This window comes from Mustela nivalis (assembly GCF_964662115.1).
Source record: "Mustela nivalis genome assembly, chromosome: 8".
In the NCBI taxonomy this organism is placed as follows: domain Eukaryota; kingdom Metazoa; phylum Chordata; class Mammalia; order Carnivora; family Mustelidae; genus Mustela; species Mustela nivalis.
This window is the reverse complement of record NC_139027.1, coordinates 57,809,906-57,826,840: the sequence shown is the minus strand read 5'-3', so window position 1 is coordinate 57,826,840 and position 16,935 is coordinate 57,809,906. Positions and strand designations below refer to the sequence as shown.

At 35.4% G+C, this 16,935-nt stretch overlaps 1 protein-coding gene across 1 annotated transcript in view; it reads right to left on the bottom strand.

Annotated features, from left to right (window-relative positions):
- Positions 1 to 16,935, bottom strand: part of PELI1 (pellino E3 ubiquitin protein ligase 1) — a 56,805-nt gene that overhangs the window by 2,571 nt on the left and 37,299 nt on the right. Inside the window, exons 2-6 of the mRNA XM_082746691.1 lie at positions 11,362 to 11,501; positions 8,240 to 8,369; positions 5,370 to 5,471; positions 701 to 898; positions 417 to 605 (exon numbers count right to left, since the gene is read on the bottom strand). Of these exons, the coding sequence (XP_082602817.1) occupies positions 417 to 605; positions 701 to 898; positions 5,370 to 5,471; positions 8,240 to 8,369; positions 11,362 to 11,432 (690 nt within the window). The 5' untranslated portion in view covers positions 11,433 to 11,501. The remainder of the gene's footprint in view (positions 1 to 416; positions 606 to 700; positions 899 to 5,369; positions 5,472 to 8,239; positions 8,370 to 11,361; positions 11,502 to 16,935) is intronic.

Here is a 16,935-nt window from a genome sequence, read left to right as displayed (position 1 = left end):
GAAAAATTTAAGTCCGAAAATCAAGGATAAAATATTGAACAGGAACATATTTCTTCTCAGCCTTATAGTAAAGACAATTTATGATTAAGACACCTGGCTACTCAGTAAGTCTAATATTTCCTATATATATATCATGGCCAAAGAGGTAGAAAATACACAGTGTTATCTAATTTAGGAAAGCTTAGGTTTTAAAATATATTAACATAACATGAAAGAACAAATTTTTAAAGGTCCTGATTGAAACCTTAAGATAATACCCTGTAGTATAATATTTAGTGGTCAGCGTTTTTGATAGTCAGACTTAAGTACTCTGTGTCAGCAAGAGATTTAAGTTTTTGGAATTATGTAATGCATTCAATCCAACACACCCAATGTGTTTAGTGGAAGTAAGTAAGAAGCTACATCTCAATACTTGCCATTTTTCCTCTCTGCTGGGCTGATCTGGTTTCCCGCAGGCTGAATACATTTCCACACACTGATATTTCTCTCCATATTCCAGGCTTGGAGTCTTCTGTGAACCCATTGCGTGGATGCATAACAAGAACGCCATTAGTTGTCAAACCATCCATCTGCCCATCTGATGTCTTCCATTTGGCAGCCTTCTCCTAGTAGCAATAAAAATAGTGAGCTTCCAGTTCTTAGGAATTTGGAAACAGAAATGGTTAAAAATAATGCACCATTCAGGAAAAAAGTTCTTTACCCCAAGAAAGATGTTTTTTGATGAGTCAAATCCTGCAGCATAAATCCGTGCTGTAAAGGGGGGATTCCGTTCACATATGATTCTACAGGCAAATCTTGATATAGTGCTTTGCACTGACTGTGTATCAGAATTACTTTGGCTTCCAGGAACTGTGTCAGTTACTACAAAATCAATGGGACTTTCAGTAGACCGACCAATCTAAGGGAAAAAAAAATATCTATAAACCTATTGAAAGGAACACTGTGGAAAATCCATTCAAGAAAGGTACAAGAAAAAAAAAAGGTACAAGAAGATGAAATCATTAAGCCTCTGAGATTTCTAAAGTGCAAACATAACTCTGAGAGCATCTACACCCTAGAAAATTAATCTGTCGAACTTGTTGTGACTTAATAATTATTTAGAGCATAGGAGTAAGTAGGAACTTACCATCCAGAATATATGAAACCCTCAGGGAATGCAGAATTTAGGATGGCTGAGATTTCTAAATGGCTGCAGATTTTAATTTTAATCCCTCTGGATGGAAATATGGCTACCACGTATTACTCTACCTTCTTTAACAGAATATAGTGAACATACACTATGTTATGATGACTCCAGGACATTGAACTATGAATACCATTTATACTACACTAAATGCAGTAATGTCTTCAGGTACTATAGCAATGTACAAGAAGGCTGATCCTTATGTTACGGGTTTACATAGCTTCCTTTGAGGTCTTATGTATACTTTATAGATATTCTTGTGTGTTCTGTGAGGTTGTCAGCTATCACTTCTTGCGGTTGGGCATACCTGACTCTAGCAGCATACCCCTCCTCTAACTAGTCACTATTATTCTGCTGTGGGTTGAGAAATTAAAAAAACTAAACTTTAAAGAACAGTCTTTCAAAAGGTTCTTGGTAAATACCTAAAAGATTCTCCAGGAAGCAAAGAAAAGGAATTTTAGTGTGTGGCCTACATGGCCTTTATTTTATATGCCTAGATGTCCTTTTTATTTTCTTCCTGGTTCTCAGCCATGTTTTAGAGAGACAAGGTTCCCAGATCAGAGTTCTGGTGGATGGGTGAGCAAATTAAAAATCTCCAGAGGTACTAGCTAGTAAATAAATTAATTTTGATTTTGAAAGATGAAAGTTGAGGGGAAAAAAAAAGGAAACAGATGACAGAACTGATCAAGTGTCACAGGGTTTTAAAGTAAACATTTAAAAATGAAAAGAAAAAAGGAAATCTATGGAATAGATGACAGACCTGATAAGTGTCACAGGGTTTTAAAGCAAACATTTAAAAATGATGAGTTCCTTCATGTACTGGTTATAAAGTAATATCATAAAATTGAAGAAAGTGGATACTGAGAAAAAACACTGACCCTCTACAATGATGATGACACTTCAAAGTCATTCTTAGCATAGTTAAGTCTCAAGAATTCCTCATAACCACATACTTTTAGATAAGATCCTTTTAGCATTTTTGTCCTAGCTAGTGTAAGTCTTTCTTTAGTTTGGATAGTTTTAGAAGAAAACTGGCTGGTTAACAAACTTAAGATTGGATGTCCCTTTTCCTGCTTTTTAAGATATGATATCCAAAGAAAATGGTCTCAGCCTTTTGAAACTAAAAATAGTTCTAAGAATAAAAGACTCCTTTAGATCCAAAAGATGTAGGCCCAGGAATGGATTGAGGATTGGTATTTAGAATCAAGATATTCAGAAGGGGCACTTATTTGGAAGGAGAGATTGTTCCAAAACAGTTGATACTTGATCCGTGTCTTAGAGGAGATTTAAGACTTCAAAGCAATATTGGTCAAGATTGGTAAGAAGGAAGATATGTTAAGTATCTACAAAGAGAAAAAAACCTATGTGCCTATGTGATCATGATCAGTTGACAAAATATAACTATGTGGTAAGATAAATTTTAGTAATTCCTCCTCTTTCTAACTGCCACTATTAGCTTTAAAGGTATAGATCTTACCATGTCATTCCCTTCCACTCTCATTAAAAACCCTAATGGTTCCTTACAGACTATTCAAACTTCTTAGTTCCTTCTTTCTTTCTTTTTTTTTTTTTTTTAAAGATTTTATTTATTTATTTGACAGAGAGAGATCACAAGTAGGCAGAGGCAGGCAGAGAGAGAGAGAGGAGGAAGCAGGATCCCCGCTGAGCAGAGAGCCCAATGCGGGACTCGATCCCAGGACCCTGAGATCATGACCTGAGCCGAAGGCAGCGGCTTAACCCACTGAGCCACCCAGGTGCCCTTAGTTCCTTATTTCTGTAATAATTAGAAACTGACTTCACAATTTGCATCCCACTGATGCAGCTTAATTTCCTATCATTGCTATTCACATAAAAAGTATATTCTAGCTGCAAGCAGCTCATCGGTCAATCTTCTTTTTGTTTTTTTTTTTTTTAATTTATTTTGATGGACAGAGATCACAAGCAGGCAGAGAGACAGGCAGAGAGAGAGGAGGAAGCAGGCTCCCTGCTGAGCAGCAAGCCTGACTCGGGGCTCGATCCCAGGACCCTGGGATCATGACCTGAGCCGAAGGCAGAGGCTTTAACCCACTGAGCCACCCAGGTGCCCCTCATTGGTCAATCTTCTACTACACTTTGCCATCTCTTTTGTCAGAATGCCTTTCTACTGGCTGGACTGATAAAATCCTACTCAAACTTCATTAAAACAAACAAACAAACAAACAAAAAAACCCCAAACATATCTGGATAAAAAGGCACTACTATGAAGTCTTTCCCTCACCCTTCTTCAACCCAATCAGAAACTTGTACTTCATATTTAGACTGCCAGTGTACCACCTATGAATATAAACAACTTGTAATGTCTCCTTTATTTACTTCATAGTGTTAACCAATGCAGAGAGTCAGAGTTTGAATAGTTGATGAATTGAACAATAAATATTCTTTGTTCAGTGTGGAAGGCAGGTAATCTCAGAATGGTTATAAAACCAGTTCCTCAAAGACTGGTTAAATTATCAGGGTAGTTTCAGATATATCTCTGTTTTTTTTTTTGATGTAGAAATGTTTGGATTTTTCACTGGTCTCATGCTTTGTAGAAAGAACATTATGAAGACTATTTAAGAAAAACTCTATTCCTTTATGAAAAGGAAAAAAAAATGTTGAAAGTTATTTAAGGACCTTCATAAAATGGCAAAGACACTGTTCTATAATTCAGAATGTCTGGTTTAATCCCAATTCTGCCCCCAACTAACTATAACTTTTAACTCACAACACTTCAGTAACTTTTGACAAAAAACAAGGGGTAAACAAATGAATACAAGGTATCTTCTGAAACAAAACTTCTAGTCTGGGGTCAAACATCTAGGTAACATCTTGACTTCTTAAAAAAGCTAATTAAGCGGGCGCCTGGGTGGCTCAGTGGGTTAAGCCGCTGCCTTCGGCTCAGGTCATGATCTCGGGGTCCTGGGATCGAGTCCCGCATCGGGCTCTCTGCTCAGCGGGGAGCCTGCTTCTCTCTGTCTCTCTCTCTCTGCCTGCCTCTCCATCTACTTGTGATTTCTCTCTGTCAAAAAAAAAAAACCTTTAAAAAAAAAAAGCTAAATTAAGCATATTTATTTTAACTGGTTGTCAGTAAAATAAAATGTGGAAAATTATCCTAAAGCTTGTGTTAGGTTCTCATTAAGATCCCAACCTTAATCTTCATTAAGAGTGTTATTTATTTTAAATTTTTTTTGGCAAAAGCAAGAAAGATAAACATACATCCATACTCTGATATTAACTATAGAGACCCTATTCTAAAAAATTCAGTATTTTACTAGAAGGGCTAGAGCGGAACAATTGACTTCAATGAGAAATATTTTGCTATTGGTTATAATTAAAGACATCTCCAGGCCTTTTCTATTCAATCTTATAAAACAAAACAAAAAAAATTTGAGAAGTCACTGAGACAGTAATTGCAAAAGCAACATTATTGGGTACTTTATGTCTTATTTGTTTCCAAAAATCCAGGCTCTACAAAGCCAAACAAGAGAAGGCATCATGGATCCTTTTTATATCTTTGGGTTTGACTGTTCTATAATCTATTAAGTTTATGAAAACATCAGCACTGGATTGGTACAAAAATGAGAGGCAGGAAAAAAAAAACACTTTAACTGCATTAGTAGCAGAAAATATGTGCTAAAAAACAAGGCTGATCGCAAACATTATACAGACAATTAGAGATTGCCTGTACATTTTGCTACCTAGAGAGGAAGGTGGGAAACGGTGGCAAAAAAAAGTCACAAGTATGTGCAGACTATTTGTTTTTTTTTTTTTTTTCTGATAACAGCTAACTAAGCTATTTTTATAACCACTATTATTAATTGCTAAGTGTTTACCAGCTCTCTGGCCCAGCTTTGAGCACTTTACATGTACTAACACATTTAAGCCTCCTAAATGTCCTATGAAGGAAGCTCTATTATCTGCACTTCACAGGAGGAAACTGAGACATAGAGTGATTAAGTAATGTTCACCAGAGCCCATTTTTAAACCATGCTATGCTGACTTCTATATATGAGATTTAGAAATCGATATATATTTTAATGTAATACTTGACTAAAATATGATCATCATCAAACCGACCACAGCAAAAGTCACAGACAACAGGTTGTCAACTTTTTTGTTTTTTTAAGAAAAAAAAAAAAAAAAAAAAAAATTTCAGATGTTATAGTACCTGAAACATATCTGTGTTGCTGTCATGAGTATATTCAACCACCACTGTCTGGGCCCGAGATAAAGTATATGATATGCTGTGCTGGTCCTTGTTGCTTATTGCCTAAGAAAGAAAATATTAATAGCAAAAATTAGCTGGTAGGCCAATCAAATCAAATTCAAAAAAGAAAAGTAATCTATCACATGTTTGATATATTTTCTCCCAAAATTTAAGGTAGAAATTAGTAACTTTTCAGTAATGTGAGCTGTGATAGTAGTTACTCAGACTGAGTGGGGTGTACAAGAATACTTTGAAGATTCTAGAGTAAGCATAATTTCATTGTATAAAAACACTGTAAATTCTGGGTTTCCCTTATAAATATTTTTATTATAAAGTAATCAAAATGAAACCCCATGTAGAAATTGAAAATAGTACTCGATTATACTTTATTAAGGAGAAAATACAAAATTTTACAAGATAAGATTCTTATATTTAAAGTAATTAAAGAGTTATAAACAAGTTACCAACATGCAGAGTTAAATGTTTTTCTTAATCATTCTGTGACTCTATTGGTGACAAATATTTGTCATATGCTGGGCAAATATGGAAAAATTCATAGAATGATTAAACCTTACACCAAAGGAAATGGACATAATGCTTACGATGGTACTTCTGACTTATCCCAAACTAAAACTAAAAACATTGCTAAAAAGAACTTTTTGGTTTTGTTTTTGGGCATTTTCTATGTATTTGAGTTGAAGATAATATCAGAAAGGGGGAAAACCTGCACAAAGGAAGTGGAAACAGGTTGCGTAAAAGGAAAACGGATACAAAGACGTAAAGCAAAGAAGCTAAATTCAAAAAATGTTTCTTAATTAGAACTGTGGCATTATAAAACCTCACTTGGTTTCAATTTGTAGGTAATCTATCTGTAATAGATAAAGCCTTAAAATAATAGATTTAAAGTTAATTAAGGCTGTGAAATTTTCAAATACTTAAAGAAAATTTAAAAAAACCACCTGGGTACCAAGCTTTATCGAAGCATAACAATGCCATTTTTGCTTCTGGTTTCTTAAATTCAACAGAGTGTCAAGGCTGCTTACATGTTTCTCTCACTCTGCTCTCTTCATAGAGGTATCTTGACCTCATTAATGCATGTACATCATTCCCATGCATGTTGCTGATGTTTTAAAAATAAATAAAAATTGTTTATAGATTTTTAAAACCTATAATTACTTTAACTTAGCATAAAGCAATGATTTTTCAATCAAATAACTGCCCAGAATCTTGGAAGTAACGTGTTCTTAATGGTTAAAGAGATTTAAAAAACACAAGTTTTTGTGTACTTTGACATTGTAATCTCTGGCTTTATTAGCAATTAAACCTAGTCTTAATTATATTAAGAGTAAGAACTATGTCTAGTTAAGTTCTCACTGGACTGAAAGGCAGAGTTTAACCTTCTCCCAGATGATTGCCAGAACAGGGTACTTTAGATTATAGAGATAATAACTATTTTCCCTCTGCTAGTGGTTCTCAACCAGAGGTAGTAGTAGCTGTGAAAGGGGCACTTGGAAATATGTAGAAGCATTTTCTGGCTGTGATTTGCAGGCTTACATGGCATTAGTGGTTGGGGACAACAGATGTAACAACCCTTCACAAAGAAGTGGCATACACCCAATGTAAGAGCACTGCTGCCAGGGCAGGTCTGGCATCGAGCTCCTCGGGTTGGGTCATTAGCTTTCATTCACTCTCACTACCTGCTTAGCACAACCTTTCTCTGCAAAGGAGCAAAAAGAAACATTTGAAAGAAACTGTCCCTTTTCTACATTTATAGGGTTTTAAACAGTCATAGATGAGAGACTGCATCAAGACATGAAGACTGTTCTAGACACCATGTGGGATACAAAAATTCAATTAACTTCAGGGACTGGAGCTATGACCTAAAACAAGTCACCATATGCCAATTTCTCCATCTCTTTTTCATTTAACTTACAGAGATATATCTCAGGGGTATAATATTAATGCACATGTTGGGGCTGCCTAGCTAAAGATACAATTAATTCCAGAAGGTGAGAGACTTTGTAATTTTTATTCACAAAACACAATATCCAATACAAATTCTGTATTATGAAACTGGAAGTAGAAGAATTCACAGAAATGTAAAGATTTAAAATTCCCCCCAAACTGTCTATCACTCCAGGAAAAGCCTGAGTGTCCTGAAATGATGGCTCAGGTTCTGGATATTTTGGCAGGGAAAGATAAAGGAGCCAATACAGTTGGGTATTTGCTTTTATAGTTTTGATTCAATTTAATAGTTAACTGTGGTCCATTTTGTTCAAGGCACTATGTTAAAAGCTTTGAGGCCCATAAAACAAGCAAACAAAAAAATAAGAGCATAAGCAGAATCTTTGATAAAGATCTCCTGTAAGAATCACACAATTAACCCTGAGTTTAAAAAAATCACCTCATCTATACAATGCTTCAACTACCTGAGTCTGCTTATTATATACTACATTCATTGGCAAGGCCCCTCTAGTAACAGTGGAAACTCCCTACTTCTCAGGGTAGACAGCTGTATAATTCTAAATACTAGATAAAGCCCTGGTCCCAACCTACCTTTTAAAAATTTCTTATTGAAAGGGAATGTTTCCTCCTAATTTCTACCCACTGATCCTGGTTTTTTATTAAAAAAAAAAAAAAAAAAAAAAAAGTCTGATGCCCTTCTATATGGCAGCCTTTCAAGTAATGTCTCCAAAGTGTCTGCTCCCATTGAAACAAAAGGAAACTTCTGGTACAGAATGTGAAGGGAACCCTAGAGAACATAAACAACATGTACGGGTCTTTCAATTTCTCAAGTTAACTTATTTAATTTGGGTTTGTTTGCTTTTTACCTTTGCAGCCTGAGGAGTACAAGCGATATGCACAGTGCTGGGCTTCACCCCATTTGCCTTAGGTCTTTTAAACAAAGCAAACCTACTTTTCCTTCTTCCTCTGTCACCGTTTGGGAGAGATCCATTATACCTGGTGGGGGGAAAAAAGTTTAGGTGATCTCTTGTAAGAACCACACAATTCTGAAACAAATGTTTTACTTTGCCTTAAAATATGGATCGATCTCCAATTAATTATCTATTAGCACACTGTAAGTATCTCAAATTCCCTTCAGTAATTACTGATCCCTAGACCAGCTGTCTGAGTATGAAACAAAATGATATTCTGGTTACATTCCAAGTCACAAAGAAGTATTTTTTGGATTATAAATAGCTTTAAATTATCTGTATTTTTCTTCCCTCTTTTATTCAAGATAATCAAGAGCTGATTAATGGCATGTCTGATTCCTTATGACTCATTCTATGTTTTTTAAAGGTGGATGTTTGCATGTGCTAATACAACCTTTAAAAGTACAGTATGAATTGTCTAAAACAGAATCTCCTTTAATTGTCAACTAAATACTTTAAATACCTTTTGAAATAAGACATTTTTAGACTCATTTGATAAGTCTGATAAGACTTAGGACATGAATGCACACATACACATTCACATTATGTTGGGAAAACCTATCTAATTAAAGATGCCTGCTAAACAGTGACAAAATACATTTTTGTCATTCAGATCTTATAACCATTTCTCCATGATACTATATACATGTCCTGAAAATAAGCAAGTAAATGAGGATTGGATAGGAAAGAAGTTCACAAGAAAACATTTGGGTGTTTACTGTGTATTAGGCACTATTGTGTTCTCTACCATATAGCACCTTATTTAATCCATCCTCATAAAAATTCTAGAGATTTGCATCACTCGGCTTTTACCAGTTAGGAATTTAAGTTATTCCTCAGGGGAATAAAATTCCTTAGAGGCTCAGGGAAATTAAGTCATTTTCTGAAGGTCACACAAGTGGCAATGAAAATACTAGAATTTGAATCCAGGTGTTTGTGCCATGCTTTTTTGAATTCTTTTTTGCTTCATTTGGCCTGAGTAGTGGCTTAATAATAATCTCTCCTCATTCACTGCCCCCTGCCCCCTGGCAAATCTTTGGTTTATATATAGTTGGTTAATCTTGAGGGAAAATGAAGGAGGGACCAGGGACAGTTTTGAGGTTGGAGGAGAATGTGATTGTAAAATGGCCTCCAGTAGTGGCTGACAAGGAAGAGAAGGGGCTTTACTCAAACTGCCATATACAGAAATTATATTGATTCTTTACAAAAAATAAAACACACTGATTTCTGTTGGAGAAAGCCCTTGCTAATCTTGCTAGCCTTGCTAAGAGCTCAGAGTCACACCCCTTAGTTAATACAACACTAATTCTAGGCTGTGTTTTGCCACCGGTCCTACGTGGATCCTGACTATTCTGTCTGCTTAGTTACTTGACTTGTTTCTCTTCTGGGGATATACTCTCTATTCCCAAACACTGTGTTTCTGTAGCTCAAAACTCTATTCTACAGTAACAATAACACCAAACTGACAATCTTATCCAGCTTTATTTCTCCTGAGGGCTGGAAAGAAGTATTATTTGTATTTTAAGAAATCAAGTGCCAGATACAGAGACAACTACGATGAGAAACTGCTGGGCTAAGAAAGGCAGTTTAAACGATATACTAAATTTTAAATTCCAGTCTTCAAATGACTCAGAATTCCTAGTAGAAGAATTTAACTTTGAATAATTTTTGGAAATTAGAAGCTGTTAGTCATTACTATATTAAGATCTATGTGATCTCAAGTTGTATTAAGTTGTTTTTGGGAAAAGAGATTTTTAGGTCTCAATGGGCCTTAGATGATCTTGTCTGTCATTTTACTGAAGAGGAAACTAAGACCCAGAATGGTGAAGTGACTTGCCCAAGGTCATATAACTAGCAATGGTAGAATAGGCACTGGAATCTAGGATTCATGACTTCTAGTCAAGCTCATTAACTCCATATTATCATCTGACTTTCTCTCACTCTCTCCTCTGAAACAAGGGACACATTCTCATTTAAACAAAAACTTGTACCAACATGACTCTAAAACCTGTTGTTTCAAATATCTAAAGTCATATAATTGTTCCTAGAGCTGATTTCTAGACAGAAGAAAAGAAACATCAGGGGGAAAGTAAAATATGCAATTTCTAGTTTCTGAAATCTCTTGCTAATGGACTAATATTCTCAGTTTTGACAGTTAATGCAAGTTTAGATTGAATAAACTGAAATATGGAATCATCTGTTCCTTATTCTTTAGATTATGTCTATGTGTAAGTTGTATGGATGAGAACACTTAGAAAGCAAACAAGTAGTGAGACTCTGGGCTTCAGAGTCATCATATCTTTAGCCTGTACAACTCTATCACAAGAAGAATAGGACCATATGCATAAAGCAACAACTATCTCAGAAGGACAAAGGAACAAATAAATACTAACTTATATGAAATGACCTAAACAGGGAAGGGATTTTGGTAAAGGCAGCTGAGTCATACTTTTCTAAAAGATGGGACAGGGAAGACAAATGAAACAATTATATGACTTCAGACATTTAGATTTTACATTTTTCATCTTTTAAGAAGTTTTGTTCTTTCTGAGAGTAACGGTAAGGCAAAGTTTATGCATACATGAGCACTTTTAAGAGATGGCATAAAAATGAGGATTAAGAGTTTCTTGATTTAACATTATCAATATTATTTTGAGATAATCATCCTGTAGCTTTAAATCATTTTTGGAAATAGATAGGATATACAATCTAAAAAGTAATTTCATTTTTTTAAAATAAATAATCTTTTTTTTTTAAGATTTTATTTATTTATTTGAGAGAGAGACAGTGAGAGAGAACATGAGCGAGGAGAAGGTCAGAGAGAGAAGCAGACTCCCCATGGAGCTGGGAGCCTGATGTGGGACTCAATCCCAGGACTCCGGGATCATGACCTGAGCCGAAGGCAGTCGTCCAACCAACTGAGCCACCCAGGCGTCCCTAAAAAGTAATTTCAATCTGGATGTTAAAGTCACTATAAATTATTCAATTTTATGTGTCATCAGATGGAGAAAACTTACCCTAAGACAATGAGTTCACCGTATTTTACTGGTGCTTTGGATGGATGATTTTCTTGATCAGGAGAAAACATGAGCTTGGCTGTCTTTCTCAAATCTTTGTTCACTGGTCAGGAGCCTTGGGACACCTTTTGCATTATCTCCTAGAGGCAAAAAGTTTTCATTAATAGTGTGAACAATGAATTTCAGTTTAAATAAAAATGTTATCTTCCAGCAGTCCTTGTGAGCACAATATTATGCAAAGTTATATAATTTTCTCTCTCTCTCTTTATATACACACAATATTATGCAAAGTTATATATTTTCTATATAATATAGAAAGTGCATGATATATTCCCCAATAATGGTTATTTATATATTTGGTTCTTCTATTTAAATAGTTTAGAAATGTAAATTTGGTAACTTTAGGAAGATGGAATAGGAGTAATTGTTCCCTATTATTTCCACTAAGTACAACTGCAAACTCTGGACATTATATACAAAACATAAGAAGACTCTGAAAAATAGAGAGCAGACAGACCAGCTAGGGACCTTGGGGCACAAGGAGTGCTAAGTTTCTCTGGGTTTTCTTTATGTTTCCTATATCCCAGATTTAGAGCTGAACAATCCAGCAACCTGGAAATAGCAATTGGCAGAGACAAAAACCAAATGAACAAACAAAAAGCCACCCCAAAAGCTTTATTTCTCCAGTTAAAGGAATGAGGAAGGGGCAGCCTTAGTAAGAGAGATAACTTTTGACAATAACTATTCTACTATAGCCAACCACCACAGAAAACACTGGCCCTACCACTGCCCACACAAGCAAGATCCTAGTGGGGAGCCTAGACTTCTACCTCACAAGGCCATAATAAAGAAGCCTAGCCCCCTGCCCCCAACCAAGGTACTGTCGGGCAGCCAAGTAGGGATCCAAGACTTTCACCCTGCTGGTTGGTAACATGCCCCCACCTCTACTCTAGCAGTGTTAGGGAAGCCTGGACTTCCATCGCCACATGGCAGTAACAAGGATTCCCTTGCGCTAGGTGTCAGTGAAGGCTGAGTATGGAACCTGGACTTCTATGTCTATCTGGCAGTAAAAAGAAGGCAGCCACTATTCCCCAGCCAAGGCAGTGAGAGAAAAAGACAGTGGAAATAGTAGGTTTAGGTAACATCCAGAGTCTCAGAACATAATACCCAAATGTCCAGGTTTCAACAGAAAACCATTCATTGTATTAAGAACTATAAAGATTTAAGACAATGCAAAAAGAAATAAATACTGAAGCTGAGATGACAGAGATATCAGAATTACCAGACAAGGATTTTAAACCAATCATGATAAAAATGTAAGATGCAAACATATTTGGGACAAACAAAAAAGTCTGGACAAAGAGACAAAAATTTAAATGCTCACTTTTTAGGACGGGCTTACCAGCAGAATAAAAGTGACATAATAAAGAATCAGTGAACCAGAAGAGAGAAATTACTTAATCTGAACAACAGAGGGAAAACAGACAAGAAGAGGAGGAAGAGGAAGAGGAGGAAGAAGGGGAGGAGGAGGGAAAATCGGTAAGAAGGAGGAGAAGGAGGGAAAATAGACAAGAAGAAAAAGAAGGAAGAGGAGGAGGGGGAGGAGGAGGGAAAATGGACAGGAAGAAAGACGAGGGGAAAAAAAAATGAAGAAAGAGCAGAGCCTCATGAACCTGTGGGATCACAGCAAAAGAGCTAATACTTGTATCACTAGAACCCAGAAAAAGAAGAAAGAGAATGGAACTGAAAAGTATTCATATAATGGCTGAAATCTTAGCAAATTTGGAAAAAGAAACCACAACCACAGATTCAAGAAGCTGAACAAAACTCACAGAGCATAAACCTAAAAAAATCCATGTCAAAATACCTCAGAGAAGCCAAGAAAGTAACATATTTTTTTCAGGTGTTGAAAGAAAAGAACTGTCAACCCAGAATCCTAGATCCAGCAAAAATGGAGGGGAAATCAAGACAGTCTCAGGTGAAAGAAAATTAAACAGAAGTTGTCACCACAGATCTACTCTATTAGAACGGCTAGCAGAAATTCTCTAAGAAGAAAACTGATAGACGAACCCTGAAACATCAGAAAAGAAGAAAGAACATGGTAAGTAAAAATACAGGTAAATACAATGAACTTTCCTTTTCTTGGATTTCTACAGTATGTCTGAAAGTCAAAGCAAAAATTATTAACACTGTCAGAGGTGGTTTCAAATGTATGTAAAGGAATATTTAAGACAATTATATATGGCACACCTTGGCATTTATTCTAGAGAAATGAAATGAAGATTTATGTTATAAAACCTGTACATGAATGTCTTATAGCAGCCTTATTCATAATAGCCAAAAACTGGAAATAGTCCAGATGTTCTTTACTGAGTGAATGATTAAACTGTGGTACATTCATGTTGTGGAATAGTACTCAGCAATAAAAAGGAACGCAGAAGAAATAACAAGGATGAATCTCTAGAGAATGATGTTGAGTTAAAAAAAAAGCTAACCTCAACAGGTTACATAAATGATTTTATTTATGTAACACTCTTAACATGACAGAATTATAGAAATGGGAAAAACATAAATGCTTGCTAGGATGTTAAGGAGTAGGTAGGAGTAAAAGGGAAGTGGGTGTGGGAACAGAAAGACATCAGAAAGGACCCCTGTGGTCATGGAAATGTTCTGTTTTTACCAGTGTCAATATTCTGGTTGTGATATTTTACTATAGTTTTGCAAGATATTACAATTGGGGGGAACTGTGTGAAGGGTACACAGAATCTCTTGTCTTATAACTTATGACCACATATGAATTTACAATGATTTCAAATTAAAAAGCTTAATTAAGAAATATAAATTTGACAGGAAAAACAAGACTAGTATTTCTGATAAGCCAGAAGAAATACTACAAACAATCCCCATAATACTGTATCTATTTCATCAGCAGCTTAATGGGACTAGTTATTTCCTACATCTGTTCTCTCCATGATCTTCCTGTTAGACCTCTTACAAAGGTTTTCACAACTCTTACTAGCTAACCCATGACAGTCTCCTGACTTCATACTTCCACCAACAAGTTTCACAGGAAACAAAATGAATGAAAAATGCCTATTTGTTTTTTTCTGTAGTACAGTGAAATACAGCCTCTACAGCAGCACTTTTGGAGAGAAGGCAACACAGACTATTTGTAGCCCAATGAGAAAGAACAAGTAAAAGGAGAAGGCTTAACCATTCTGACCCTCTTTTATCCCTCATAACTGACATACACATTTAGACCAGCAATTCAGACAAACACACTAATTTTTATTGTTAGTAAATTTAAGAAACACTGAAGTTATTTTAAATAAATAAAATACGCTTAAGAACTATTTTTAAAAATTTTCCTCCATTCAAATACTCTACAAAATTCTCTCAACTCTCTGGGCGCCTAGGTGGCTCAGTGGGTTAAGCCTCTGCCGTTGGCTCAGGTCATGATCTCAGGGTCCTGGGATCAAGCCCCGCATTAGGCTCTTTGCACAGCAGAGAGCCTGCTTCCCCCTCTCTCTGCCTGCCTCTCTGCCATTTGTGATCTCTGTTGAAAAAATAAAGAAAAATCTTAAAAAAAAAAAAATAAAGAGCTACAATTCTATGAAAAAAAAAATTCTCTCAACTCCCCAAAGAAATGTTTTATTTCAGTAAAATAAACAATACTGATCATATCCTCCATTTAGAAAAAGAAATACCATGAAGCTAACTAAAACCTTCAATGAAAAAAATTGAAGAGTTTTAAAACAAATTAATTCAAATTAACCAAAGAACAATTTTGGTCCATTTACCAAGACCTTCTGATCTATACTAAATCAGATTTTAATATACAAACAAGAATTCATACCCTCTTATTCCCCCCCACAGAAACATCCCATTACAAAAAGCTGAGCAAAGCTTAATTAGAAGCTTTAACCGTGCTTTTCTTGTTAGAAATTAAAGTACTGCCATCAAACACAAAAAACATTGCTTTGATACATTTCTAACCAAGAACAGCAAAAATTAAAAATTTAATAACAAGAATTAAATTTAAAGTTTAAAATAAATTTTAATATTGTGGCTTTGTCTTGATTTAGACTCCTATTTAGAGTTACTTTCTATTTTTATGAAGTGGTAATTTTCCATTTGTAGAAGTAAAATGTTCCTTTTAAAAACATTTGCTTAAAGAGGTAAGTCATCTAATAGTATTAAATAGTATCAATAAGTACACATATATGGCCGAAATCTGAAAGTGATATATATGAATGCCCATAATTGGCTGATACTAGCGTATAGCATGGCTAACAAATATTAGTCCATGTTCTAGTTCTAGTTCTTTGAACAAAGCAATGTTCCCTCATTTCTAAAAATGAAGGGACTAAAGTCGAATGAAGAGAATTTTGGAGCTGTAAAAAATACAAGACCATCTGGTTCTAACATAAGAATTTATAAGGAATGTACATGTAGGACCATAGATTTAGTCCCATCGCCTTGATAGCAAAAGGAACAATTTTTAGCTTTGACAAGTAACTGGAATAGGGCTAGCATACATCCACCATTCCATACTTCCTAGAGACCCTGGCCAAATTAGCCAAGGAAAATCAACAAACTTTCAATTATTCTTACTCTTCTTAGGTCCCTTAGATTTTGGGATATTTTATTAGTAATATCAAAGTTTCAATAACGGGAACACACTCAAGCTTGGCTTTTACTTCTGTATCTAATAATCTGAAACCCATAATAAAACACTTTAGTAGTACTGTTTATACACTTAAATCACCCAAGATAAAGTTTTCTTAAATTCAAAATGGCATATAACCAATGATATATAACTTGGCATTCTTAAACTATGAATAACATATGCTATGACAGCTACTTGTGGAACCTTTCATTGTAATTCTAATACATGTTGACAGGCGTTTGTTGGAAAGAAGTGTTAGAATCTTTACATGTTCTGAAGAGTCATGATTTTGAGTGGTTTAGAATCTTTAACAAAGCCAAGTTGCTAGATGGTGCTCTTGTACCCACCCTCCTTCTGTATTCTCTATATTTAAAATCTGAATAAAATACAGAATTCTTCAAAATTAATTCCTGAAGTCATTCCTAAATTCACTTGAGAATGTGAAATGATATCTCTATAAAGTATATTCTAGTGCCTCAATTACTGGCCGAACCTGTTGATACTCAATTAAGTTAGCTGGTTTGATCTCATATATTCAGTTCTATCCCAATGTGATGATCTAAGAAAAAGAACATTAAATAGCACATGGGGCACCCCTGGGTGGCTCAGTGGGTTAAAGCCTCTGCCTTTGGCTCAGGTCATGATCTGGGAGTCCTAGAATCTAGCCCTGCATCAGGCTCTCTGCTCAGTGGGGAGCCTGCTTCCCCCTCTCTCTGCCTGCCTCTCTGCCTACTTGTGATCTCTGCCTGTCAAATAAATAAAATCTTAAAAAAATAAAAAAAAAAAGAACATTAAATAGCACAATTCTACCTGAGACTGGGAAAAAATGATAAGAAAAAAATCTTGCTAATAATAAGGCTGCTTCCTATAATACCTATTATTTTAAAACTCCGCTTGATCCTTAG